Below are 26,423 nucleotides of genomic sequence, written 5' to 3'. Positions count from 1 at the left end.
TGGCCAGGGCAGGGCCTAGGCGGTTTGCCAGCACTTTGGTGAGCAGTCGGTAGTCCGAACAAAGCAGGGTGATAGGACGGTAGTTGCCAGGGAGTTTGGGGTCGCCTTTTTTGTAGATCACCGTCAGTACCCCCTCCAAGAAGCCCTTCGGCACCTGCCCCGTCAAGCCTATGGCGGTGAGCAGGCCAGCCATGGTGGTGCCAATGGCCGACCAGAATTTCCTGTAGATGTCGGCTGGGATGCCGTCCCACCCCGGGGCCTTGCCAGGCTGGCTTTTCTTAAGAGCCTTTCGTAACTCGGTGGCCGTGATGGTTCTGGATCCCAGCTGTTCATCTGCCTCTGCGGGTAGCGAGATGTTGGCGGCCGCCAGGGAGTTTAGCACCTCCTGCTGGGCTTGGGGGCAGATGTAGTTGGGAGCTCGGCTCACTTCACTCCAGAAGTCTGCGACCACCTGGGGAAGCTGGCTAGGATTAGTCACTATATGTATGTATGTATGTATGTATGTATGTATGTATGTATGTATGTATGTATGTATGTATGTATGTATGTATGTATGTATGTATGTATGTATGTATGTATGTATGTATGTATGTATGTATGTATGTATGTATGTATGTATGTATGTATGTATGTATGTATGTATGTATGTATGTATGTATGTATGTATGTATGTATGTATGTGTGTATTGTTACAGGGTGGTTAAGCTTCACCAGCGGCCCCCTTTCCCGAGGCAGTTCCCTGCTCTCCCCTGCGAGAGGATCACCCTAATCCATTCACCCCATCCGACTTCAGAATGTATTCGTTGGGTTCAGCAACTCACCACCAGCATTCAACCAAATCTAACGGATCAATGGCGCCACAACTTAGTTCCTGGTTAGCTCGCGAGTTGACATAATCACGTCCTACACCGTCCACGAGATGGGGGACCACCTCCCTATTCAACACCCCTCAAACACCGAGAGATTGGCAGGCGGATTTGAACCCGGAACCTCCGGGAGCAGAAGTTAGGCCTTAACCTCTGCCAGCCGCCTGCCTATGTATGTATGTATGTATCGCTATTTACCAGGACTCGGCACGTGAGTTCCCCCCCGGGCCGCTGTAATGTAGCGACCATCCCTCCCCACCCCCCAAACCCCCACCACCCAAACCCCCTTCCCCAGGATGCAGTTGCCCGGGTGGGTCAGGACCGGGTGCTCGTCACCACGACGGAGAGAGTGGCCAAGAACAAGCGAGCGGAGAAGCGGTTGATGCGGGAGCAGTGGCAGCAGCAGGCGGGCGGCAGTAAGGCCCCGCGTAAGGCCCTGGCCGCCGGGGACCTGGAGGGCGAGCAGGACGCGCTGAGGGCCCCCAAGGTGAGGCCTGTGCTGGCTTGCTGACGGAGGAGAGTGCTCCGGAGGCAAGTCCATGTGCGCGGATAGCACTGGTTGCTGAGAGGGGCAGCTGGACGCCACCTGCTGCAGCAGCACCAGCAGCACATGAGGAGCCCACTGGGGTCGTTAGGGTTCGAGGCAGCTGCGGTGCCTGCTTGGCCTCCAGAGGTCCTCCTGATGGGCTGTGTCTGTGACTGCAGCATCAGGACTCATTTCGGCCCCCTAGCTCATGAGGCCATCTGGGCCTTTGGTCGGAGAGCTCAGAGTCGGTAAGGGACAGCTGCACAAGGGTAAGAGACAGCTGCACAAGGGACGTATGCGCGGGGAAAAGCAACAGCGGCGGCCCGACCTTGCCAGGCTCAGTCATCGGGAGCTCGTGGAGGTGCAGATGCAGGTGCTTGAGATAACTCGGCTTTTCGACGTCGCCCACCCGCATGTGTATGAATGTACGTATGTGTATTGTTAAATACGTGATGTGTACGGCCCCCGGGCGTGTTTCCCCCTCCCTCCCCTCTCCTCCCTCCCTCCCTTCCCCCCTCCCTCCCTCCCCGCAGGCTCTGGCCGACTTGGTGGAGGCCCTGGTTGGTGCCGTGTACCTGGACACCGGGGGTGACCTGGGGGCGGCGGAGCGGGCAGTGGCGAATATCATGCTTGCGTGATGATGAGGAGGAGGATGAGGAGGAGATTGAGGAGGATGAGATTGAGGAGGAGGAGGAGGAGGACGGGGTGTATGTACGTATTTATGTACGGCCACTCCGGAGCTCGCGGTATGCTTGCCGTTTTGCATCCATAGCATTTTAGTGTGCTGTGAGATCGATCAATTGATTGATTGATTTCATTGATATGGATGGCGACCATTTTGTATTCGCCAGGCTATGCTGCGCATGTGATGGTTGTCCAGAGGGGGAAGATTAGAGCCATCGAGGGGAGAGCCATGTCTGGCAAAGCAGCTGCTCGCACCAGCCACGAATGCATGCGGGCACCCCGTTGGAGAGAAGTGTGTGTGTGTGTGTGTGTGTGTGTGTGTGTGTGCTAAGGGTTTTAGGGTTTCTAGAAGCCCTAGGGATCTGAGCCGCGGTGAGGGAATGGCGATGGTGGTGAACAAATAGGTGAGCTCCGTAGTCCAGTGGCGAAATGGAGTCCAGTAATTTTCGAATTCGTGTTAACTGACAGAGTCCTCTTAGTGGTGCTAGAGCCAGTAGAAGTAAGCGGTGCTTTAGTGGCGAGAGGTTTCTTCTTCTTCTTCTTCTTCTTCTTCTTCTTCTTCTGGCTGGCGACAGGCAACGAGGAGACCGAATGTTTCAACCAACCAACTAGGATTTAACCTGAAAACCAATTTTCCTAATTTCTTAACCTGACGGACTAAGCAGAGGGTCATGTTACCAGAGCAGATGTGATGCGATGATAAGCAGGTTACCTGGCACAACAAGAAGCCCTTCCCGTGCGAGAAGGACCTTTGACCTGTAACCGAAGGAAATCGAAGGATGTCGACAGAGAAGCAGCAGCAGGAGCAGCAGCAGCAGCAGCGGGAGTAAGTACATGTTGTTCTGAGAGATGACGGTGTGTGTGTAGGTTGTGTGCACATGCAAGGAGGTCACGTAGGTGTGGGGCCCCAGTGGATATGTGCGAGTGGAGCTCACACTGGCCGGGCTTTGCTTGCACTGTGTCGGCGATTTATGCATTCGTAGTGATGATGTTGATAATGATGGATGATAACGACGTAGTTGGTCGCCGTGCACACATGGACAGGTAGAGGCAGCAGTAGTGTGTCGTGTCGTGCCGTGTTGAGCTGGGTCCGGTACATAGCGGCACAGTGGAATATGGTGTAAGGAAAGAAATACACTCACCTTGCATTGTTTTCGGATCTTAGGGGTTTCCGAGTTTTCATAATGTGATAGTCAACTGGTACCAATTATGGAAATGTGGAGCCCGTGTCTTCGTGCGAGGTGCGAGTGGCGGTGCAGGCGAGGCGCCCCTGGGGGCACCTCAGGGAAGGTGTGCGGCCCACGTCTGTCCAGCCCCAACCCACCTGGGGACCTAGCTACCTTCCTAGTCAACACTTCCTAGTCAACCAGCTACCACCTACCTAGCTGCCTAGCTGGCTGCGAACCTAGCCACCTACCTACCTATCTACCAATTTAGCTATGTACCTAGCTACCTGCTATCTATCTACCGGGCTACTTGCTATCTACCTACCTAGCTACCTACCTAGCTACCTACCTAGTCGCTATTACGTACCTACCTAAATATCGGTTTCTTCGACATGAATTTTCCTTTCCTGAGATAAAATTATGATTCTTCTTAGGCGTTGTTAGCTATTAATCTATTTCGGTCAGCCTTCGGCGGGCTTGGGGGCCCTCGTTGTTACACCTTGGGAGGTAACACAACTCGAGGTGTAACACACACACACACACACACGCACGCACTTGCGGTTGTCCCAGGTTCCCTTAAGCAGCAGGGGACTCGGTATGCTGGGGTGCTGTTATTGCTGTTGCGTGTTGGAATGTGGAGAGAGAATACAAGCCCCGGTATGTATTGCACGTCCCCGGTACCTGCAACCCCTCACATCCACTGTAGGGTGTTGCAGGTGGCCGGGCAAAGTTCATTTGTAGGAGCCTAATTAAAGATTCCCAGCGACAACAGCATAAAAACGCAAGGGACATTTATGGCATAGCAGCAGAGTATGTGCCCTTCATACGCAAATGGAACTTCTGAAGGCCCCAATACTGTAATCAGCCATCTGGCCTATTAGGGGTTGTTAGGGTCACCCGCGATTCTGCTCCTGAGCTGGATCAGCAGGTTTCCAACAGCTCATCCCAAGAACCTGTTTCGTGTATGTCCTGCCACCACTTCCCCGACCCACAGCGGTGACGGAGCCCAACACCTGTTGGGCGGGTGGTGCATGTGCGCACCCTAGCCAGGGTGTTCCAGGGAAGTCGGTGTCCTACCTGAGAGAGGAGAGGAGAGGAGAGCATCCGCCACTGCCTCTGCTCGGGCGCTGTTGCGGACTGCGGGGCGCGGCAAGAATGTTAAGGGCTGACAGCATGATGATTTTACGGATGAAGTCATCAAAGCTTTGCATGCCTCCCTAGATCCAGCGGCGCCGTTCCGTTTCCCACAACCTGAGGGGAGGGGTTAAACCTTGGCACGCAAGTTACTAAACGGAACGCCAGGTAAGCTACTGCTACTACTGCTCTGTCCACTTCATTACTGTTGCTGACACACTGGGGACGTTTTCCAGTAGTCATCCAAAATGCTGACTGCATGGTACTTCGGTCTCTTTTGGCTGCTGACCTCCATGGCCTTGGACGCATCCAAGGTCCAGCACTCAACCTCCCCAACTGGTAACCTCCACTTTAACTTCCTAAACGGACTATGCCAACGTTCAACGTTCAATAAACCCTATTGCCATGACACTGACAGCTGACGCGAGCAGAGAGGCCGGCAAATCTATTTCATCGGCTGCAGGTCACAGAGTTATCTATGTCACTCCCCAAAACATCTTTATGGCCGCCAACCGGCGCCCGGGAATGTCTGTTTTCGGACATTTTTTTGCTGTAATTCGGGACCCGCAGCCGTGGCTATAGGCGTTTTTCGGAGTGGGTATTGCGTCACGACCCGCCGGACCGCAGCACTGCCGACCTCTGCGCGAGCGCAAACATTGCGTCCTGGACATTGTGTCCTGAACATCACTCGTGTAGATCGTTTTACCCAACATTTACTTCACAAGTATTCTAACTTTTTTTACAGTACAACAGTGTGAGCTGTCAATGAAAAACGGTGCTTACGCCAGCCAGTTACTAGGAAAAGCTCATCTTTCAGTATGGCGTGGTCTTGAAGACTTTAAGGCTGAAAACGGTTTGGCCAGTGGAGTCCTCGGCGCTCTGTGGCTCTGGTCCAGCAGCTATGCCGCCAGCATTCTTTCCTAACCTGACCATATCCTGGTTTTCAACACTCCTTAAGAAGGTATTTGTATTTTTGCTGAAATTTATCTGGGCGCGAATGTGGTTCGGCGTTGTTTGCCGCGAAGCGTTTTTTAAAGTAATCCCCGAAATCACTTGCCTGTCTGGATAAGCTGTGTGACGGAGGAGATAGTGAGTACTAACCTTTTTAATTATTCGTTTGGGTTGCCCAGCATCGCTCGGCTGGGCTGCTGAATATCCATCAAGCCCGTTTTAGGCATTAGCCACGCGCGCATGTGGCATAAGTCCCTTATTTCTCCTAGCATGATGTGTGAAGTGGCTTTCATTCCTGCGATGCGCAGGGATGGCGGAATCCGCTTGAGGTCGGCGACTTGCTTCCCCTTCCTCAGCATTTGGTGTGCGCGTCGGCATACCATGCATTCCTCCGGGGGCTGTCGGCGCTGCCTGTCCCACCTTCGTACTCTGTCAGCGCTGGCGACAGCAGCATTGACGCCCTATTCATCAATAATAGCGGTGCCGGCCGCAGCGGCAGCTGTACAGCCACGGCCACCAACACGGACAGGGCACCTCGGGGCTCTCATTGTGAAAGCGGGGAGAGCCGCCACGTGGCAGGTGATGGACAAAGCAGCAAGAGCTGCGGCCGCGGTCATGATCGCGTTAAGACACACTTGGCCAGCGGCCACGTCACCCTGGTGCCATCACCCGAGCAACACCTGTACGACACACGTGCGCTGCTGCGTCTGATCTGGTTACTGCATGGGCACGCCCTGTGGCGAGCCCTCGCGCTGATCTACTGCTACCAGGTCTTTGTGTTCTTCCAGCCTGTTCTCCTGAACGTGAGTAGAGCTGCCAGTAGAGAGTCTATACGTGGTGCTGCTGACTAACACACATTGCCTTGTGAGGAGGCCGGACGAGCGCGGCCGCATGCGCAAGAGAGAAGAGGGATCGGCGAAAATGATCTGATGCCATGATGCATGTTTTTAGGTAGCCCGCACGTAATACCCCACACACGCTCGCAGACTTATTAGCTTACCTTGTTAGTGCTCTGGGGTTTTTCTTCACTTGAGCAGTGGGATTGTGGATACCGGGTACCTGGCTGCTGGTATGGGTAGAGTCTGCTGGTTCCGCTGCTGCCCCTGCTCACATTTGCTCCACTATGGTCATGCTACCCAGCTCACATGTGCCGCGTGCGCATCTGCCGTCATCCTTGCAGGAGCTGACCAACCAGCTGGCACACGGGCGGCCAGGTGGGCGGAGGGTCAGTGGGGCGGCCAGGGGCGCCCTGGTTGGCTGTGGTGTGTTACCAGCTCCTAGCAGTAGAGCGTGGGGATAGTGCGGCCTACTTGTTGTTGCGAACTGCAGCTAATAACGAAGATGGTCCACCACATAACTACCTCGCCCCACGTGGCTTATTGCGTAATCGGCGGCTGCGTTTGTCACCTTATCTCTCCTCCTATCTAGTTCCGACAGTTGTCTGGACCATTGCGGTGCTGCTCGCGTCCGTTTGATACATCACATCTGCTGGCGGGTGGTTTTGGATACGAGCGATTAGCAGCTAGCTTGGAATGAGGCAGGAATTGTGCTATTGGGTAACTGATTCTACCTGCTGCTCTGGTGAAGCTAGCTGGAGCTCGCATACAGTTCTCGGACTCTCGTAGGAGGTGCGACGCATTGTACGTGCAAGTGCCCCGCATCTACCCATGTAGCCGCCCGCTGCTTCATGCTTCCTTTCCTTTCCCTACAGCTGACAAGCGCATCTGGATTCTACCAGCGCTGCTGTTTCTGTCGCCGCTGTTGGGCTCTCTGTGCAAGGCTCAGGCCCAGCTCATTATGATCCAGATCCAGATAGCGCTGCGCTCCCAGTTGACTGCGGCTGTGTATCGCAAGTGCCTGCGGCTGTCCGCGGGCGCCCGGGCCAGCCTGCCCTCGGGCCGGGTGGTGAACCTCATGTCGGCGGATGTGGCCAAGATCTGCGACTTCCTGTACCCCCAGCTGACTTTCATTTCGGTGGCCCCACTTGCGGTGGTGGTGTCGCTCATCATGCTCTGGTTCAAAATCGGGTGGGTGCTGGGTGGGTTAGATTGGCTGCGGCAGGTTGGGCTGCTGGAAGTAATAGTGTCGGAATCGGTGGTGTTGCCAGGTTAGGTGCTTCATTGCCTCATGCTGCTAGTGGGATGGCGGAGTGGGGGAGATGTGCAGTGCCGACCGCGCGACAGACTCCTGTGTGCACTTGTAGGTTGTCATGCCGTCTACCTTGAGTGCTACTCCTGCATACCCTAACAAGTAGCCCGTGTCGCTGACAGCTGTTGGAAATACATACATACATACATACATACATACATACATACATACATACATACATACATACAAGGCAGGCGGCTGGCAGAGGTTAACGCCTGACTTCTGCTCGAGCAGAGGTTAAGGCCTGACTTCTGCTTCTCTCGGGAGCTCCCGGCCGACCCGGGTTCAAATCCGCCTGCCGGCTCCTCGGGTGTTTGAGGAGTGTCGAAATGGGAGGTGGCCCCCCATCATATGGACGATGTAGGACGTGATAAAATCAACTTGCGAGCTAACCAGGAACTAAGTTGATGCGCTGTTGATCCGCTAGATTTGGTTGGATGCTGGTGGTGAGTTGCCGAACCCAACGAATACATTCTGAAGTCGGACGGGGTGACGGATTAGGGTGCCCCTCTAGCAGGGGAGAGCAGGGACTGCCCCGGGAAAGGGGGCTGCTGGCGAAGTTAACCACCCTGTAACAACATACATACATGTACGTGGCTTTACTACATGTCTGTCTGTCCACAGGTGGGGCACCCTTGTGGGCTTAGCAGTGCTGCTGCTCAGCAGCCCCGTCTCAAACATGGCTGTACGGGCGACCCAGGTGTGTACGTGCGTATGTATGTACGTAGGTAGGTAGGTAGGGCTACATAGGGGGGCATCAGGAAGGACAGCAGCAAGGGGACATTGATAAATAAGGGGTAGATGAGTGCATACATAGGGCCCACAGGCGCATCACCCACATGTGCTACTGGTTATTGCGGAGTGTTTTATGAGGCAACAACCAGTACTTAATAGCTTGCGATATCGTCCAGTGTGAGATTCCTCGTTTGAGACTGCAGCTGCGTGTTTCAACTTTGGGTTGGAGCCAGGGGAGGCCGAAAGCCACAGGCTGGAGTGTAATGATGTAATACGACGATTTCGAAACCGGTTCGTGCCTAGATAGCGACGTAGCCATGTAAGTATTTATACAAAAGTACTTCAATGATGGTGGGACTGGCAAGATCTGGAAGCTGTAGCTACAAACAACTCTTAGATCGCATGATCAGCCAGTGACATGATGACAAGTACACGTGTGTGTATTGTGCTATGTTCATTTCGCATTACCCACAAACCCACTCACTCACTCGACAACCAACCCTGGCTCTGAACCCTACCTACCCTACCTGCACGACCTTCCGTCCTCTACGTCAGCGCCATCGGAATGAGATGTTGAAGGCATCGGACAGCCGGATGAAACTGGTGGGTGGGTGGTGGCCATGCTGATGAGGGTCCTGGGGCGGGAAGGGAACCGAATCTCGTTGGTAAGGCCCCTTAACAAAGAGACGATGAGGCCATAAACCTACGAGCCCTGCCTGTATTTCGGTCGTGTAAACCGCATTAAAAACAGCGGGTACTTAGCGGCATCACAGTCGGCCACCAAATGTGACACTGCTTGCCGATAGAGTACAATCACCAGACCCGCGTATCCGAGCTAAGGACCTCCTCACACACATGCGGTAGGATGCATAACAGTCCTTCACTTCACGGCCTCCAGGGTGTTAACCTACCTGCTACTCGGGTGTTGTTTGTTTCAGGTCTTTCTGTCGGGTCACCCCCCGTCCCCCCACCTCGCCTCACCCACTCACCCACGCACAGGTTGGTCAGTTCCTGGCGGGCGTTCGGGTCATCAAGATGTACCACTGGGAGCAGCCACAGGCGGAGTCCATCACAAAGTGCAGGTATGGTGTAGGTTTGTACGTATGTATATATGTAGGCATGCAGAGGCGGCCATGCGGGCCACGTGCTGCCACACGCTGGGGCCACGGGCCACGTGGGGTCACAGCATCATAGACAGCTAGGGATTGATGGATAGTTGGATGCACCGGATGGTTACTGGAGGTGAAAGCTTTGTGTTACCCGCCCATACTGCTATGGTGCTATGTATGTCAACACACATACGTGGGCGTCTGTGAACTTGGCACCAACGGTTCGACACCTTCACTGTGGCGTTGTTTTTGAAGTCCTTGTTGTTCGTTCCTCCGGTCTAACCACCTCTGGCAACAGTATGTACAACCCACTGCATCTCCTCCCGCGAGGAAGTCCGAGGCACTGAGATACCCTATCCGGCCCACCTCCACTGCCCCCACCTCCCCTGCTCCCATCTCCACTGCCCCCACCTCCACTGTCCCCACCTCCACTGCCCCCACCTCCACTGTCCCCACCTCCACTGCCCCCACCTCCACTGCCCCCACCTCCACTGCCCCCACCTCCACTGCCCCCACCTCCACTGCCCCCACCTCATTGCGCGAATCCCACCATTCTCTTGTTTGCTGGTGGGCCACCCACGCGACAGGGCGGAGGAGCTCCGGGCGCTGCGTAACATGATTCCCTCCAAGGTATACCCGGGTGCATGGTGGCTCACCCGCCACCAACCTGCCACCACTGCTGCTACTGCTACTGCTGCTACTGCTGCTACGGCTGTGTCGTTTGGGGTTATCGTGTGCTGGTCGGGCACCTGATGTCCTTTGGTCCTGCATGTCCCGGTAGTGAGTTGCTCACGATGCACATGGTGGTGCCACACCCCGTGTTCTGGTTCACAGCGGGCGGCATGCACGTATGAACTGCCCGTGTGGTGGCTCTCTCGGATGTCACCCTCCGTCTCGCAATGAGCGTTGGGCTGCGTCCATCTCTGCCTCATATCGGTGTGTGCGTGCAATCCTAAGGACTCCCCCTCAACTGCGGGTGCAGGTCGCCATGCAAACGCTCCTGTATGTGCTCCCGCAGCTGGCGGGGGTGCTGTCGTTCGTGGCGGTGGGACTCACCAATCCGCAGGTGCATGAATGGCTAGGCGGGTGGCTGGGTAGTTCGGCAAGTGACGCTGTTCTGTTCGTTGCACTGATGAAGATTAGCACCCGGGGGGGGGACTGGGGGCCAAAGGGACTGCTGTCGATACTATGCCGTTAATGTTACTTTGGTAAGGTAGGAGGGGGGCGCCATCTCCAGGCTATTATATTGAAACGCCGTCCGTGTTCGCGTTGTTTAACCTTGCTGCCACTTCAGAAGTAATCTTACTAATCTACTGCTACCTTTAGTGAGGGTTCAGTCCCTAGTTGTGTGCTTTGCTTTGCTGAGCTGCCTTACTGGCCTATTGCTCGGTTGCCCTTGCAGGCGCTGACGGCTGGCAGAGTGTTCAGCAGTTTGGTGCTGTTCCAAATCATGAGGTTCCCACTGCTCACTCTGTCCACGGGCCTGGTGGAGGTGCGTGCGCATGTGAAGCAGGGCGCTGGCGTTCGTGTGCGGTGTTAAGTGCTGCTGTGTGGGTTTGCTTCTCTGCTGAGAACCGCTGTGTCGCACATGCATGTGAATGTTTGGGGGGGGGGCGGTATGGGCTGCGGCCGCATCAGGCAGTTTGGGAACCAATGTGATGGCCTGTTTAAAGTTGTTGGGCATGCAGTCGGTTATGAGGTTTAGGTGCAAATAAAGGTCTAGTATCTTACATGCCGATCCCACCGGGTAATATTTGCAAACATGTCCCACTGTATGTATGAACCACTATCGGGGTTTTCTTTCATCAAGGCCTAGGGCTTTCCCCCAATGGTTGTATATTGCCTCAAATACTGCTACACTAGGTTCCATGCAAGCTGTTGAGCAAGCCGTTTCTGCAGCGATGTCCATCCCAAGTGCATCTCCCTTTACACGCTCCCTCACCACCTCCCCCGGTCTCTCTGTGGTTCATCAGTTGGGAGCGGCCATCATCTCCGCCCGCCGCATCACATCCTTCATGGCGGCCGAGGAGCAAAGGGACTATGTCACACGCCTCACACAGCCACCCGGAACAACCCCGCTGCCGCCACCAAGTGCTCGGCGCCGCAGTTCCTCTACTTATGAAAAGCGCAACGGGGATTGCCTCACACCTGCATTGCAGCGCGACCTCAGCCTGCACCGCACCAGTGAAGGCGGCATGCCGTCGCTGGCAACTGGAGGCGGCGGTCGGGGTATTAATACATTCGACAATTCTTCGGGTTGTGATGGCAGTGCAAATGAAGCTATTGCTACTCCTGTAGCGGTTGTGGCGGCTACGACTTCTGCTCCTACGAATGCTTTCGCTTCCGGCAGTGGTGGTAATGGCGGCAGCAGCGGCCTCCAGATGTCAGCAATGGCAAGGCTATCTCGGAGCAGCCAGGCCGGACAGCTCCCACTCCAGGGAGTGGAGCCAGGGCTCACCATCCGGGCTGCTGGCTTCAGGTGGGCCCCAATCATGCCCCCGCAGCAGCACCAAGAGGATCAAGAGCGGCTGGGGAAGGACACAGTAGGGGGACCAGCATCAGGTGCTGGCGGAGGTGCAAGTAATGCCCATCAGGGTCGGTCGCTGCTGAGCTTTCGACGATGTGGGAGTAGGAGTAAGCCGCGACCGTTTATGGAGGTGAGGTAGGCCATCCTTATGTCGGGCTGCTTGTTGTTGTTTAAGTGGGGTATATGCGGCTCCCTGCTGAAATAGGGGAACCGAAGGGGTTCCCCTTCGGGAAAACCTCTCATACCGTTTTGGAGGGTTTAGGTTTTGTGGATGGCCACTGCAGGTGGTTGATGCAGTCGGCGAGTCCCTTACAGCTTGTGCTGTAGCGCTACGGAGCCGGCTGACCGGCCGCACACAGACAGGGCGGAGGGATGTGAATATGGAGTGCGTCACCTCCAGCAGTACACTGAGCCACCCCGGCGGCAGTGCAGGCGGCCTGGTGGGCACCACTGCCGTCGGCCTGGTAACTGGAAACATGCCAGGTTTGTCTGTTGGCTGGCGCAAGGAGGCCGACGAGGAAAGGACTGGGCTGCTCCGAGGTGCTGGTCGTGACGGTGAGATGAGCCACACAGTTGGGGCCGGGGAGCCATGCGGGGGCAAGCTGCATGGCGGCGGTGTTTTCCGTCCCGCTCCTTCCGCTGTCTCTGCTTCCGCTGTCTCTGCGATGGACGTTTTGGACTCGGCATCGGACGGGGTTGGCGGCCATGGTGCCAGTGGTGGAGCAGAGCCCAATAGTGGGCCTGGTGGTGTCAGTGGCGTGGAAAGTCCCGCTGGTGTAGTCGACCCGGTGGACTCATCATCGACATCGTCATCCTTCTCCCCTGCCTCTGGAGGCAACGGCTTTGCACTGGGCCAGGTGGACCTGAGGGTGAGGAGCGCATGTGTGTGTGCGTATGGGTGTGGGTGGGTGCTGCCTGAATTGGGTTAAAAGCAACGTCAGGGGCCAGCAATCAGTAAACCTGATTTACATAAATTAACAGTCCAGATGAACGATATCTCGATATACATGCTTTAAATGCCAATGCGCGGAACTTTCTTACGGGTTCTCAGCTCTCTTCGATGAAATGCCTAGTAATTGGCGCCCTGTCCCGCCACTGATACCTACCTACCTGGCGCTCATCTGACGGTCCTGCTTATGAGCTCCGTTAGGGGCACGTGGTCATCCTTCCCTCCATGGTTGACTGTCTTAGTGGGGTTGCAATGGTCGAATATGCACATGCACACACATGCATGGGCCCCAAAAATCCCCCTTCCTAGTCTTGTCTGATTTTTACCTTTATCCACTCCCTTATCCACTCCCTTCATCCGCTGCACCCCACCCCCAGGTTCGCCCTGGCGAGCTGGTGTGTGTTGTGGGGCGGGTGGGCAGCGGCAAGAGCTCACTGCTGTCCGCTGCACTGGGGGAGATGGAGCTGGTAGAGGAGCTGGACCAGGAGCGGGGGGACGTGGTGGGGCTAGGGGGCCGAGTGGCGTACGTCGCACAACAGGTGGGGGTGTTGGGGGTGTTTATGGACGTATGTTGAAATGAGGAAGGCATTTATATGTACCGGTAGCTGTATCCTAGATTTGACAGGCGGTGTCAACTGTTATACCTTCACTTGATGTTATTGGACACAGCCTGTCTGCGCATTCTGTTGTGATGTATGCTCCGTACCAGTAACCTACATTTGAACCAAGACCTATGCCATTCTGACCCACCAACGTCATGCTGGCCTTCATACGTACGAACCATCCGGGGTGCTGTGGCGGCTTGAACCGCTCGTTGCAGGCGTGGATCGTGAACGCCACGGTGGTGGAGAATGTGACCATGGGCAAGCCGTTTGATGAGGAAAAGTGGGCACGGTGTGTAGAGGTACGGGAAGATACGTACGATGGATCAACAGCATGCACATTTTTAGGAAGTAGATACCCGGGGGGAAATGCCCCAGTGTACAGCAGTTACCTCTTCAAGGCCACCCGCCTCCGGTCAGCATACGGTTATTGTTTAGTTACAAATATTTCGTCCATAGACATTGCCTCTTAAACTATTAATGCGGCTCGCGTGACGCTAAATTTAGTGATGCACCGTTTGCCCTTAACACGTGTGCACAGGCATCTGCTCTGGGCCCCGACCTGGAGCTTCTGCCTGCGGGTCGTGACACGGAGATTGGGGAGAAGGGGGTCAACCTAAGTGGAGGACAGAAGCAACGGCTTTCGCTGGCTCGGGCCATGTATCAGGTAACAGGGACAGCATGTCTGCCATCAGCTCTGCGAGTTATGCATGCGACCTTGCTTGCTAAAACACAATGTGGGCATTGTGTGTGTCTGTGAGGCCGGGTGAGGAGTCTTGGAGGACCCCGACCTGGGGGCATTGCTCGCCGCTTTCTTCATGAACCGGATAGCTGGGAATGAGGATCACAGCGGGGCTGCTGGCGGGCTAGTGGGACTGGTAGTCGATGTGTCCTGGAATGGATGCACTCTGGACCGACTGGATGCAGCTGGTGTCCAGCAGGCTCTTCAAGTGCAAACAGACTGCTGTTCAGAGGGCCACCCAAGAATGTGCAACTGTGCATTTGGCGTGCATACATGCAGGAAGCGGACATTTACCTGTTGGACGACCCCCTCAGCGCTGTGGATGTGCATGTGGGCGGCCACATTTTCAAGCATATGATCCGAGGAGCGCAGGCGGGCGCTGCTGTGCTGCTAGTGGGTGAATCAGCAAATTGTAGCATGCTGTCTATGGTGTGACGGAGCATATGTATTGCAGATTTGCCACCTAGGATAATGTTTTACTAGCTGCAGCAACTAGCACACCCACCAGGGATGCATGTCATTAAGGTTTAAGTGAGTGGTGTACGGCTGGTAGGTATTCCAGTACGGTGTGCAGTCGGGGTGCTCGGGAGTGGTCGTGCAGCCGCATGTGGAGAAGAGCATTTCGGCTATTTGCATGTTTGGGGCGGTCATGTTAGGCATGCTTGGTAATTCTGATGTAACTGTCTAGTAAGTGCTTTTACCATCTGTGTTGCAATGCAATCGGCCCTTTCCAACTTACGCGAGTGAGAGCTGTTGTATGCTGTTGCTCCACCGTTGTGCATGCCGCTTCCTCAGGTCACCAACGGGGTGCAGTATCTGCCCCCGGCTGACAGCATCGTGCTGATGGATGCTGGGGAGATTGTCATGCAGGTCTGTTCTAACCCTGTGGGTTTGCTGTCACTTCTTGCATACCCACACTTAGGACATCTACCTGCCTCCACAACTACACTACACTACACAATTAGGATCAGAAATGGCCCGCATGCATACGCCCGCACGAGGCGTGATAAGCTCCGCTGCAGCACCTGCTATGTATGACGTTTATATTCCATTATCCGGTGGACAAAGGGAGCGCTTGGCTGTTTGGTCGTTGCAATGTTTCGATAACGCTCTGGGTGCACTACCTGCCCTGTGTGCATGGATTGTGTCGTTAGCGGGTTCCCTATATGTAAAATATGTCGGGGGCCGTCTGCTTGCAGGGTACCTACCAACAGTGTATGGGGGAACCTGCTTTCCGTTCCTTGCTCGAGGAGTTTCGGACTGAGCAGCAGCAGCCCCAACAGGGGGAGGTTCAGGGTGAAGGTCGGCAGCAGGAGGAGCAACAACAAGACCCAGGTGAGGAAGAGCTAGCCGCACATTAGAGCTTCTTGCGGAAATCCCTGAGTTGTTGCTTCTGAATTCTGCCGAGGCGTTGCAATGCACCCAAAAGCGTAACAGGTGGCAGAGCGAGCCACCTGGGTCAGCAGCATTGTGAATGACGTAAAGAGGGCTGGCTGCCCGTGACTCTAGGGCATGGCCAATTGCAGTGTATCATGTATAAACGCAATATGCGAGCAGGATGACGGGTGGTTGTGTAGCATTGCAAGCAATGTCAACTTCACGGCTTCTGCTGCTGCAGACGTGTTTGCTGGAGCCAACAGGTGTTCATCAGTGCTGGTCGTGTCATCTGGGCCTGACATGGGGAGGGTGCAGCCAAGGGGAATTAACCGGACAGAAGCTGGACCACAGGCAGGCTCAGTTGCCGAGAGTGGAGGTAGCGATCACCAGCCGAAAAGCAAGCAAGGCCACCCGCAGGACCCGCACCATGACGGACAGCAATGTAAAGAGGGACTTCAATATTCGCCCACCGGTATATCTTACAGCATGTCCACTGCGGCTTACAATGCCCGCCGGACAAGCGTGGAGCAATCGCAACGGCAGTGGCATGGCAACTATTTAACATCTCATATGGCAGATTTTGACGAGGGCAATGAGATGATGGATTCACTTCTACGGATGAGTGTGGATGGCGGCAGGGAGAGCGATAGCGAATCCAGTTGTAATGGTGACGGCATCAAGGCCCATAGCGGGGCAGGTGCAGTAGCAGCACTGGTGGATCACGGCACGGGTGCCGGGGTCGGCAGTGGAGGTGGAGCCAATGGGGTCGATCGGCCCGAGGAGTCCCGCCCGTTACTGTCCACCTGCCAGACGGTGTGCTCTTCCAACTCCACGACACGGGACACTACTGATGCTGGTGCTTGCTGCAGTGACGCCACCGTCCTCAGGCATGGAGACAACATTGCCGCAGGCCAGGGCATGCCAGCAGGCTGCTTGAAGGCAGGTTCACCATCACCGTCGCCTCGTTTACCACCGGCCGTGATCTCTCAGCATGGCGCCACTGCTGCCACCGCGAAAGGCCGCATCACGGTGGTCGAGGACCGCGAATTGGGGCAGGTGGGCGATGATATGCATGACAGGTCAAGCAAGAGTTAATAGAGTCGTTGGATGCCTGTGCTCCGTAATCCGCAAGTTACATTTAGCAGTTGTGGCCACATACATGCATGCTGTGGGTCTGTGGGCACTATTGGTGCGCTGTGATCGTTGTTGTAGTCCAGTCCGGAGTGGGTTGGAAGCGCAGTTTGGGTCGATTTCACTATGGACAAGGCTTTAAATATATACGAGGGGATTATACGAGAGGATTTCCTTGCAAAATGAGTAAGTTGGGAGGGAGAGAAAATGGATCCGCAAACCCGATGCCGAACATGGCACAAGGAAATTTCCAGCTTACTCATTTTGCAAGGAACCCCCCTCGTATATATCCTTTGGATAATAGTTGTACTTATAAATAGCCTGCAGCCTGGGTAAACCAATGTGCAACCTCACTGCTCAGCCATTCCTTAAGATTCTCTCTCAACTATGTGCTCGGCTCACAGGTCAAATGGAAGGTTTACGGTGCCTATTTGCGCGCCTTCCACGTGGCTGCTGCTGTTGCAATCCTACTGTTCTGGTCGGCAGAGCAGGTACAGGCATGTAGGGTGGTGCTGGGCTGGAAGGGGCAGCACAAGGCAAGCGAGGAACGCACTATCCTGATCATGTGCTCGTGGCAAATGTACTGTTTAGCTTTTGGGTGCTGATGTATATGAAGATGCGGATGGATGGAGGAGGTTTCAGTCGGACATATTGGCAGCTGAAAATATGCTCAAAATAGGTTATATTACATGCATCTGTAATCTTTGAGCTGTAGACCCTCCTTTTCATGCATCCTGTCAATCAAGTGGTGGACCGTGCGCAGGGGACCCGCCTTGCAACCAATGCCTGGCTAGCTCACTGGAGCCGTGACCAGCAGCAGCAGCAGCAGCAGAGTGCTCTCAGCGCCCCGGGCAAGGGGGGTCCCGGCTTCAGCCGTTTTGCAGGCGTGTACCTCCTGCTTGGAGCGGCTTATGCATTTGCAACGTTTTGCCGTTCGACTACCAACAATCTGGGGTAAGATTGTGCATAAATATAGAGGCTAACACTGCTTGGGCTCAGTGAACAGGTGGCAACAGTTACAGTGAAAGTGTCCGCACAAGTGTGGAGGGGTCCGTCAAAGCCGGGGGGCCCCATGGACCGTTCATGAAGGTTACTGTTATGGTGTCGGGGGCGACTGTCATCATCATCCCGCCCCGTTTGGGCGCAAAGCACTGGAGTGCTGCGTGCCTAGCTGGTCTCCCGGACCTCGGAAATAAAGCTAATGCCAGCGGGGGAGCCTCTGTCATGATGGTGCGCATGCTACGCCCTTGAAACCCGAGTTTACTCCCATACTTCGCCCTCAAGCCATCATAAGCAGGGCGTTCCCGAAACACATGTGATCATCTTCCACCGCTCTGCAGTCACAAAGCCTGCAAGCACGTGCGGCACGCTCACGGTCGCGGGCCTAATAGCCTCTAGTTCTTAACATCCCAAACTAAAGGGCACAAAGACCTGGCGCAATCGCTACTAGTAGGGGAGGGCGGTCCCCGCGTGAGCAAGCCACCCAGGGCGCGCTCCCTCAGGGCGGTGCCCCCATATAAGTTTATGTGTACACAACATGTGCTATCCCAGATGTATTATCTCCAAACACTGCTATGAATATTCGGGCTACATACTGCAGTTATAGTTTACTTCTCATGTGGATGCATGGCGGTTGCCAGAGCAGCTCTTTCCCCACCTTAGAAGTGTGTGGAATCAAGGTGTACATGTACTGGTGTTTCTCATTACCGGCACACACAGATGCCGCCGGGTGTGTTGCCGCGCTCTCCCCGCCAGGTCCTACCGTGCCAGCAAGATCCTGCACGCGCAAACCCTGACGGCCCTCATGGCGGCGCCTTTATCGTTCTTTGAAGCCACTCCCGTAGGAAGGTATGGACGCACAGAGACATGTACCTACCTGTTAATGTAGCTCCTAGCATCTGTTCGATGAACTTAAATCAACAGCCATGCGTTCTGTCGCATGTGGCTGCCAATCAGAAGTACATGTTGCATGTGCTTTTAGGACGTCTCCCTACCTGCTCGGGCCTGCTGCCACCATAATTGCTTATGCCCTATATCAGCATTCGTAACTTAGATCAGCACAGGCGCTAATGGGGCCATGTACTGCGGCCACGGGCACCTATCTGTCCTCGTTTGATGTATACATATGTTCGTGTGTAACTACAGGATCCTCAATCGTCTCAGCCGAGATGTGGACGAGATGGACTACAACCTGGCTATGTACCAGCAACAGCTGTAAGTCTAGTGAAGTTCATGTTGAGGTGGTTCACGGGTGACACTTCATTAGTGCCCATAAGTTAATAGTGGCATAGATGTTTACATGTTGATTTGTTCAACTTTTACATCGTCACGCCACGGAATTCTCTCAAACCTCTGCAGGGGCAACTGCGTCATGCGCTTGCTGGCCACAATCCTATTCCTGTGCATCCTGCAACCAGCATTTGTGGGTGAGTGACAGGGGCACCGAGTACAATTAAAGTCACCGATGGATAGGGGTTTTGCGATATTCAACAGATACAATTTATGCAACAGGATTTGTATCCGCTGTAGCATTTATGCAGATAGAGATATGCTGCAGTACTACATCTAGTGGCTACTAAACCCGGGTTTAGTAGCCCATGGGCCCATGGGTGACGGTCATGAGTAGATGGCAGTTACCAGAACATGCCGGGGTGACACCTGCCGTAAGCTTGCGTGTGAGCATGCACCTAACTACGTATGAAGGTATGCTCCCTGCAGGGAGCTTGGTGACGATCTTTATTTACCTCGCCATTGTGGGTATTGATTTATCCAACGCAAGCATCTAACTACTGCTGTCATCGCTGCAACTAATTTACCTTAATGGCTCTTCCTGTGTAATAGTGTCGCTGACGGACGGTAGCGAATTGAAACGGCTTGTTGTGGTGGCGGTGGTGGCGGTTGTGGTGGTTGTGGTTGTGGTTGTGGTTGTGGTTGTGGTTGTGGTTGTGGTGGGCAATGTCTGTTGTTACTTATGAATGTCGGTTCTTCTTCAGAGATCTATCAGCATAGCTAGCTCCATGTACACCAAGCTCCAAGACGTTAAGAAGAGTTCCATACATGCATTTCAATTTCAGCCGTGAGGTAATTTTCTCGGTGAAAGTCGTGAAATACAATCTTTGGTTCTGCCCCAGGTGTGGTGGTACCCTTGACGGTTATTTACTTCATTCTCCAGAAGTACTTCAGGTATGCTGTACACGGGATGCAGGACAAATACTCATGCTACAGGGACTAGCCGACAGCAGCAGCAGCAGGTGGAGGTTTGGCTGGCCATGGGTGACGGGATTTTAGAGCTGCCAAACCAACACGTGCCCAAGTTCGCCCTTGAAACCGAGGATGACTATTGCTAATACATTAGCAACAGTCTGTCTGACGTATGTCTGTCCAAGTGTCATTTCCGCCAGGGTTCATGCCTTGATCTGATCGAGATTTGCAGATCTTACACTCATCCTCAACCAACCCAACGATCACCCAACTGCAACCTGTTTCTACACAGGCGGTCTTCTATTGAGCTCCAGCGCATTGACTCGGTGACCCGTTCGCCTGTGTATGCCAACTTTGCGGAAACTATGGCTGGACTTGACACGCTCCGGGCATATCGTATGCAAGAACGGTAAGGACGATTGTTAGAAGCAGCGGGGGTAGGACAGTAATTGTGCAGGATGGAGTGCCAAGGAATTTATTCAAATGGGACTAGCATGCCAACATCCATGCACTCCCCCCTTGCATATTATCTGTGCAAGACCTCCCGTTGACGCATAAAGTGCAAAATAAGGGCTGCGATGATGAGTTACTGCTGATTCGTTTAAGTTTTTCCTTTCTTTGATGTTTTCGGTCCTTGAAGGTTCAAGGCGCGACATGAAGCCATGGTGGACACCAATGCCACAGCCTACTACAACGCAAGAGTGGCAGACGAGTGGCTCAGCCTGAGGTGCGTTAGTTTTGCTTGGCGATGTATGTATCTACAAATCACCCCGGATGGCCCCGACTGGCCATCAGTAATCAACACATCAAACGGATGTTGTGTGTGTACCTGTCATGAGGTTGGTTAGGGTTTTAAGGTTCCGGACTGCCATAGGGCCACCAGCAGTCGAAGTTAGTCTTCTGCTGGATTCTCACGCCGGTAGGCACATTACAAGTTACAAGTTACAAGTTACAAGTTCCGCACACAAGTGCGGGTGTGTCCGTAAAAGCCGGGGGGGCCATGGACGTTGTATTGGTATTGATGCGGGTACGCGGGAGGTCATCTTCATTCTCCCTCGTCCGCTTCAGGGCGAAGCGCCTCAGCGCGACGTGCCTGGCCTCCCAGATTTCCGAGAGGTACCTGGCCAATGCCAGGGGTGGCGCCTCAGTCATAGTGGTGCGCATGCTGCGCCCCGTAAGGACTAGGTCACCATCATACTTAGTCCGTATGCTCTTGTAAGCGGGACATTCTTCGAAAACATGCAACTCATCTTCAACCGCTCCACAGTCACAAAGCCTGCAGGTACGTGCGGTGCGCTCACGCCCATTAGGCCTATTAACCTCTAACTCCCAACAGCCTAACCGAAAACGCATGAGCACATGATGAAGTCGCTGGGGCATGGTCCCTTTAGTGTGCTCCAACCAATCAAGACGCGCACCCCTTGATGGGGCAGCTCCCATCCAGTTCATATAGCGACACGCCTTGGCTCCGGTAATTCCTATGGGGAAGACGCGGGGGTCACCCAAGGTATTCGGGCACTCCCACCGAGCATCAAGCCGCTTGGCAAAATCCTTAAGAATGCTCTCGACTGGCAATTTAAGGGTGGTGTAGTACGATATAAGATCATTACCGCGCGTATTAGTGGGGGTTTCCACTCCTAAGCTAGTAAGAAAGGCTAGTACCTTGCTTGCCCAACACTCAGTGGCGCCCCCAAGTACAGTATAGCTAGCTGCCGCGTCTGGTGGATCGCTCATCTTTCTCAGCATCTGTCCGCACCGGTAACTGTTGGTGTCCCAACCCAACCCAACCCACCCTGTTCCCCCCAGACTTGACCTCATCGGCTCCATCATAGTATTATCTGTTGCAGCGCTAAATGTGGGGCTACAATCAATTAGCTCCATCTCTCCGGCACTAGTGGCGCTGGCGCTTGCTGAGGCAATTGATCTTACATCATTCTTGAATTATGCCGTCAAGGTGCGTGAGCTCCGGGCTGGTGCATTTGCATCCTACACCTCCAACATGCGGGTTGCGTGACATATCCTTGTACCTATTATTACTTAAATTACCATTTTTGATTGAGACTATATTCTGGTGACCTTCCAGCCAAAACTCGCGCAAAATGCACTAGTGTTGTTCTAGTGCATCTCAGCAAATGGCCTGTTGACCCACCAATGTAAACCTGACATCGCTCATCAATGTAGACCTGACACTTCTCAGTATGCATGTTCGGGTTTATGGGTGCAGACGCTGTTGTGTACTCGGAACTCCCAGATATGGCCATATGGGCTACTATTCAGATTCTCTCGAGGGGCAGAAGGAAAGCAAGCGAAGACAGTGATGCTGTCAGCTCCCCCAGCTCTTGGATGTGTGCGGCCAGCCGTTAGTATAGAGGCTTGCGTGTACTATACTTGTCTCACCTCGCGGCAACGAGCACAGGATCTTAATGGCGCCATGTAATTGAGGCCATTAATGCATGGATGTTACATGGATGGTACCATCCGCGGGTGCTGCCTGCTCCAGCGCTTCCATGTAGGTCAGGAAATCCCTGAACTGCATAAGGCTCACACAACGGCAATAGTTGAACACAAGAAATGGGCAAGGAAGGTTGTGGCGCTTGTAATGAGTTGTACGGATGGCGCATGATGGGGGATTACAGTTGCTATCTTGCATAGCTATGTAAGGCACACATAGAGATGCTGCTGAGTCTTGTGAGAGTGTATGGGCAAGGTTGTATGGTCGAACCTGAGTTACCTGGCCAGAACTAAGCTTTCCATCCATGCTACCTGTGTTGTCCTGCTAGCCTCAGGTTGGTTGCAAAGTAAATGTCTGTCCATGCATCATATATAATTCCCAAGTTCTTTGCAAGTCCAGGACTATTCATGGTCTGGAAATTGCCGTAACGAAGCCGTTCACTTCGCAGTATGGTACAAGGCACCTCAACAATGAGCGAGCCTGCTCCTTACCTGCTGTCTGTATAACAGGTTTCAGCATTAGTAGAGAGCCGTTACAACGCTGTGGAAAGGTTACTGACCTACGCGCGACTTGAGCCAGAGGAGGCAGTGCAAGCTGGGGCGGCAAAACACTCCCCATACCGGCCCCCCGGGCTGCCACCCTGGCCAGCAACTGGTGAGCTGGAGTTTCGTGATATCTGGATGTCGTACCGACCAAGCCTCGACCCTGTGCTGCAGGGTGTAACATTTAAGGTATGGAAAATAACTCCCACAAAGATGTACGGCTTCAGCAGCGACTAGGATCATACGAAGATATCAGGGAATTTAGATCACGACTACAACTGCCATAGAAAAGTACCGATCGGCGGATGCAGATCCCATGATATGGCCAGGACTAGCAGGGGACGAGCAGAATGGGAGATTTGTGAATTGCAAATACGACTGCGTTATGTCGATGTACTTTCCTGTTGCTTGTTAAAACGTATTGTTAAGAAGTGAGTATATTGGCGCCATACGTGGAAACCAGTTGACTATTGGTTGCAAATGTTCGTAGGTCTACGATGGCCAAAAGGTGGGAATTGTCGGTCGTACAGGAAGCGGAAAGAGCTCCCTCATTGTGGCATTATTCAGGTAGGTGGTTGGGTAGGTTCTATCGGGTATGGCTGAAGACACAGCTGTAAGATCAAAGGGTCCCTGCTGGATGGAAGGACTGGATTAGGATGGGGGAAAATACTGCCAAGCTGCAGCTTAATTGCTCGGTAATGCACCTCTCCTGCCTCTGGCTTTGGTGGATCAGGCTGTAGCCCTGCTGGAGGGTGACCCTTTCCGTGTTTTGCAGCTTGACTGTCCATCTCTAAATTTTGTGGTCACCTATACATTGCCCCTTGGTATATTAGATAGGGGCCATCACTTTTTATTCTCTTTGTATGATTCGGAAAGGTTGTGTATTCGGGAATTATTACTTGGGCTCGTAGTGTGTGTTGTGTTCGTGCACACACGTGGGAAGCCGCCGGCTGCATGATATGGTCAGCCAGCATACAGCTCATGCAGGCTTTCTGTCGGGTTTCAGGCGAAACAGGCTTTGAAGGATGTTATGGCAGTTGAAGTTGGCAAACTTTATCCACGGCATCTGAAGAGGGTCTGGTGATTCTGGGAGTGTCAAGGTTTGACATCCGCAGATTGTGCATTTTCTTAGCCTTTGTCGGTATCGAGACCCTGTCCCGCCCCGGGTTCGAATTAAGCATGTTGCAGTTCTGAGCGGGAAGTGACTGGCCTTGTGGCCGCCGCTGAGACGGGCTAGGTTGAGGATGCCCTCAGCTGGAAGGGGAAGCGTGTTAACACGCCCAGGATACAACGTTGTATCCTGGGCATATCACGGGATTCTGACATCTGCTGATCGGTGCATTTTCTGTAGCCGTGATACAACAGTCTCTAGTAGAGGTACACTGTTATGATATAACAGTTCCGTTTGTTCACCATAATATTGGTGTGGTCGAATAATAGTTTTTCCTTTATGTGTTTTGTAATAGTTGTTTGGCTGGCCAGGCCTTGGGCCCCCGGTGTGTTTACGCCTATTACACTTTGGGGTTAGCTAGCACAACGCAAGGTGTACCACATGCACATAATCGCTGTGATAATGTTGGGCCTCCCTTGTCGTTTCCTTCCGTTCACCTGCCCTTACTCAGCGGCTGCCAGGCCTACTCAGTTGATGTTTTGTTGCTTGCACATGACTTCCATCTCTACAAAAAGGGACCTCCTGCAGGCAAGCGTGGTCCAACCTATCCTTGCGTGTGCATATATGTGCAGGCAGGTGCACAAACCCTTCCTGCTTGCTTGACCCATGAATGAATGTATCAATTTTGGTCCTGCATATTTTGGTGCTGCCTGCTGCCTTGTTGTATTTTGTCAGATTAGTGGAGCCCCAGCGAGGGCAGATGCTGCTTGATGGTGTAGATCTGCGGACCCTAGGTGAGCTCAGGTTCATAGGTCAGTGGGAATATGTTATTTCCTTCCAAATCAGAACAGGACTCGCGGGCTGACAATGGCACAGGCCGGCATCTGGTAGGATATATACCCAGGATACGACAGGCAGGATAAGAGATCATCATTACGACTACTCTCCTCAATGGCAACGATTAGACCCCATCTGCAACCACGCACTTCAATGCCTATGACGCATTAATTGCACATAGCTTGCCCAAACAGAAAGGAGAAAACAGAAAGGAGAAAAGTTTAAATAGAAGGCATATGTCTATTTTTTCGATAGTCTTGGTTTCTAGAAACATCGATACACAGATGTGTGTATGAATGCCAGCAGGCAGGTATGTATGCCGGTATGAGATGTAATAATTGAAACCTTACCAGGGGTGTTCCATACTTTCAGGCTTGTTTGTAGGGAAGGGCATGCACCTCGTACAGTGTAGGTGTTGCATCCATCCATGGATGGCCATGTTCATCTGATCAAGATTCTGGCCAAGCTACCGTGGAAGACATGCAACAAAAGTTGAAGCACAGATTAACGCATACTGCAATAGTTCATGACTGGCATGTGTGGGTCATATCAAGTAGAGCCATGTTGCTGTCAATAGTATGTAGTTGCAAACACACACATCTCATGATCATCGCATGTGAGCACACATAATATTAAATACCCAATGTCTCCTACATGTGTGTTGCATCAGCTCCATTTCAGAGATAAATACTCGCGTGTACCGTATTTATATACGTGTGCATGCCCCCCACCTTGCCCGCTTCCTGAATAGGTCTGGGAGCTGCACGCTCGGCCCTCTCTGCCATCCCTCAGGTAGGTGGGGCATGTAAACATAGTGGTGTATCCTTTGCTAGCTCGGCGCTTGACTTCGTTGAAAATGTTGGTTAATGGGAACACACAGTATAGCGAAGAGGGGATATGGGCAAGGATGAGGAATGAGGTCCGATGCAGGGTCACGGATTTGGGTTGCCAAGACATGACCTCCTCACTTTGTGCTCCATGACTGCATTTGCGGGACTGGACTCGCCCACATCAGGAGATGCAGGACGTCCTGGAATTCTGTGATACCCTGTTGCCTTTTCTTTCCACATCAGTGCATATTTTCATTTCATGAATTGTGTATCACATACTGCCAGACACACATGGGTCCAACCTCACGGTGTGGTGCAGTGTGGTGCAATACTGTCCAATCCAGCGGCCTGCAGCATGTGGGGAATGGGTTTAGCTTGCATTACCAGGATTCAGCTGGCCATGGTGGACGGGCTGGGTCAAGAGGCACATTATATTGTTAATTCTTTAGCTATCATAGCGAAAGAAAAAACAGTAAAAATTTCAGTCACCTAAATATTTTGATCACCTGTAGGCGACATTCTCGTTTAATAGGTGAGGATGGTCGAGAATGTCGCCTATAGGTGATCAAACGTTTTACCGATCATGATGATCAGTACCTACGTAGGTACTGATCATCATGATCAGTATAAATTAATGGGACGTGTATACACGTCCCATATAACAATAACTACTTACTAGCAGTGGATTACCAAGCCATCAAGCCTGCTGAAAGTCAATCCCTATCTGTGCGATTAGTTCGTCCTTCATTTATAGTGGATGTCGTTTTGCAGGAACCTGTGCTTTTCTCTGGGAGTGTACGGTC

General features: G+C 53.3%; 2 protein-coding genes across 2 annotated transcripts in view; both read left to right on the top strand.

Annotated features, from left to right (window-relative positions):
• Window positions 1–2,030, top strand: part of VOLCADRAFT_106340 (uncharacterized protein) — a gene marked incomplete at both ends in the record, with an annotated part of 32,901 nt that extends 30,871 nt beyond the window's left edge. The window contains 3 exons of the mRNA XM_002954348.1: window positions 1,068–1,077; window positions 1,162–1,353; window positions 1,926–2,030. Coding sequence (XP_002954394.1) covers window positions 1,068–1,077; window positions 1,162–1,353; window positions 1,926–2,030 — 307 coding nt within the window. The remainder of the gene's footprint in view (window positions 1–1,067; window positions 1,078–1,161; window positions 1,354–1,925) is intronic.
• Window positions 2,031–4,624: 2,594 nt separating this feature from the next.
• Window positions 4,625–26,423, top strand: mrp5 (ABC transporter; the record flags this gene model as incomplete). Its single annotated transcript, XM_002954347.1, has 34 exons — window positions 4,625–4,690; window positions 5,684–6,130; window positions 6,508–6,541; window positions 7,039–7,354; window positions 8,100–8,175; window positions 8,766–8,813; window positions 9,210–9,292; window positions 9,907–9,949; window positions 10,302–10,385; window positions 10,722–10,811; window positions 11,293–11,976; window positions 12,206–12,401; window positions 12,681–12,715; window positions 13,173–13,334; window positions 13,616–13,699; window positions 13,939–14,064; window positions 14,419–14,532; window positions 14,935–15,009; window positions 15,339–15,474; window positions 15,758–16,572; window positions 17,052–17,138; window positions 17,411–17,601; window positions 18,403–18,495; window positions 18,793–18,861; window positions 19,006–19,073; window positions 19,779–19,830; window positions 20,141–20,257; window positions 20,489–20,575; window positions 21,655–21,802; window positions 22,810–23,031; window positions 23,333–23,409; window positions 24,689–24,747; window positions 25,542–25,582; window positions 26,392–26,423. Coding segments are annotated over 34 exons (5,055 nt in total), but the record flags the coding sequence as incomplete, so codon positions are not given.

The sequence above is a fragment of the Volvox carteri genome (assembly GCF_000143455.1).
Source record: "Volvox carteri f. nagariensis unplaced genomic scaffold VOLCAscaffold_42, whole genome shotgun sequence".
Classification (NCBI taxonomy): domain Eukaryota; kingdom Viridiplantae; phylum Chlorophyta; class Chlorophyceae; order Chlamydomonadales; family Volvocaceae; genus Volvox; species Volvox carteri.
The sequence above is the reverse complement of the archived record's forward strand: the minus strand, read 5'-3'. Positions and strand labels throughout refer to the sequence as shown.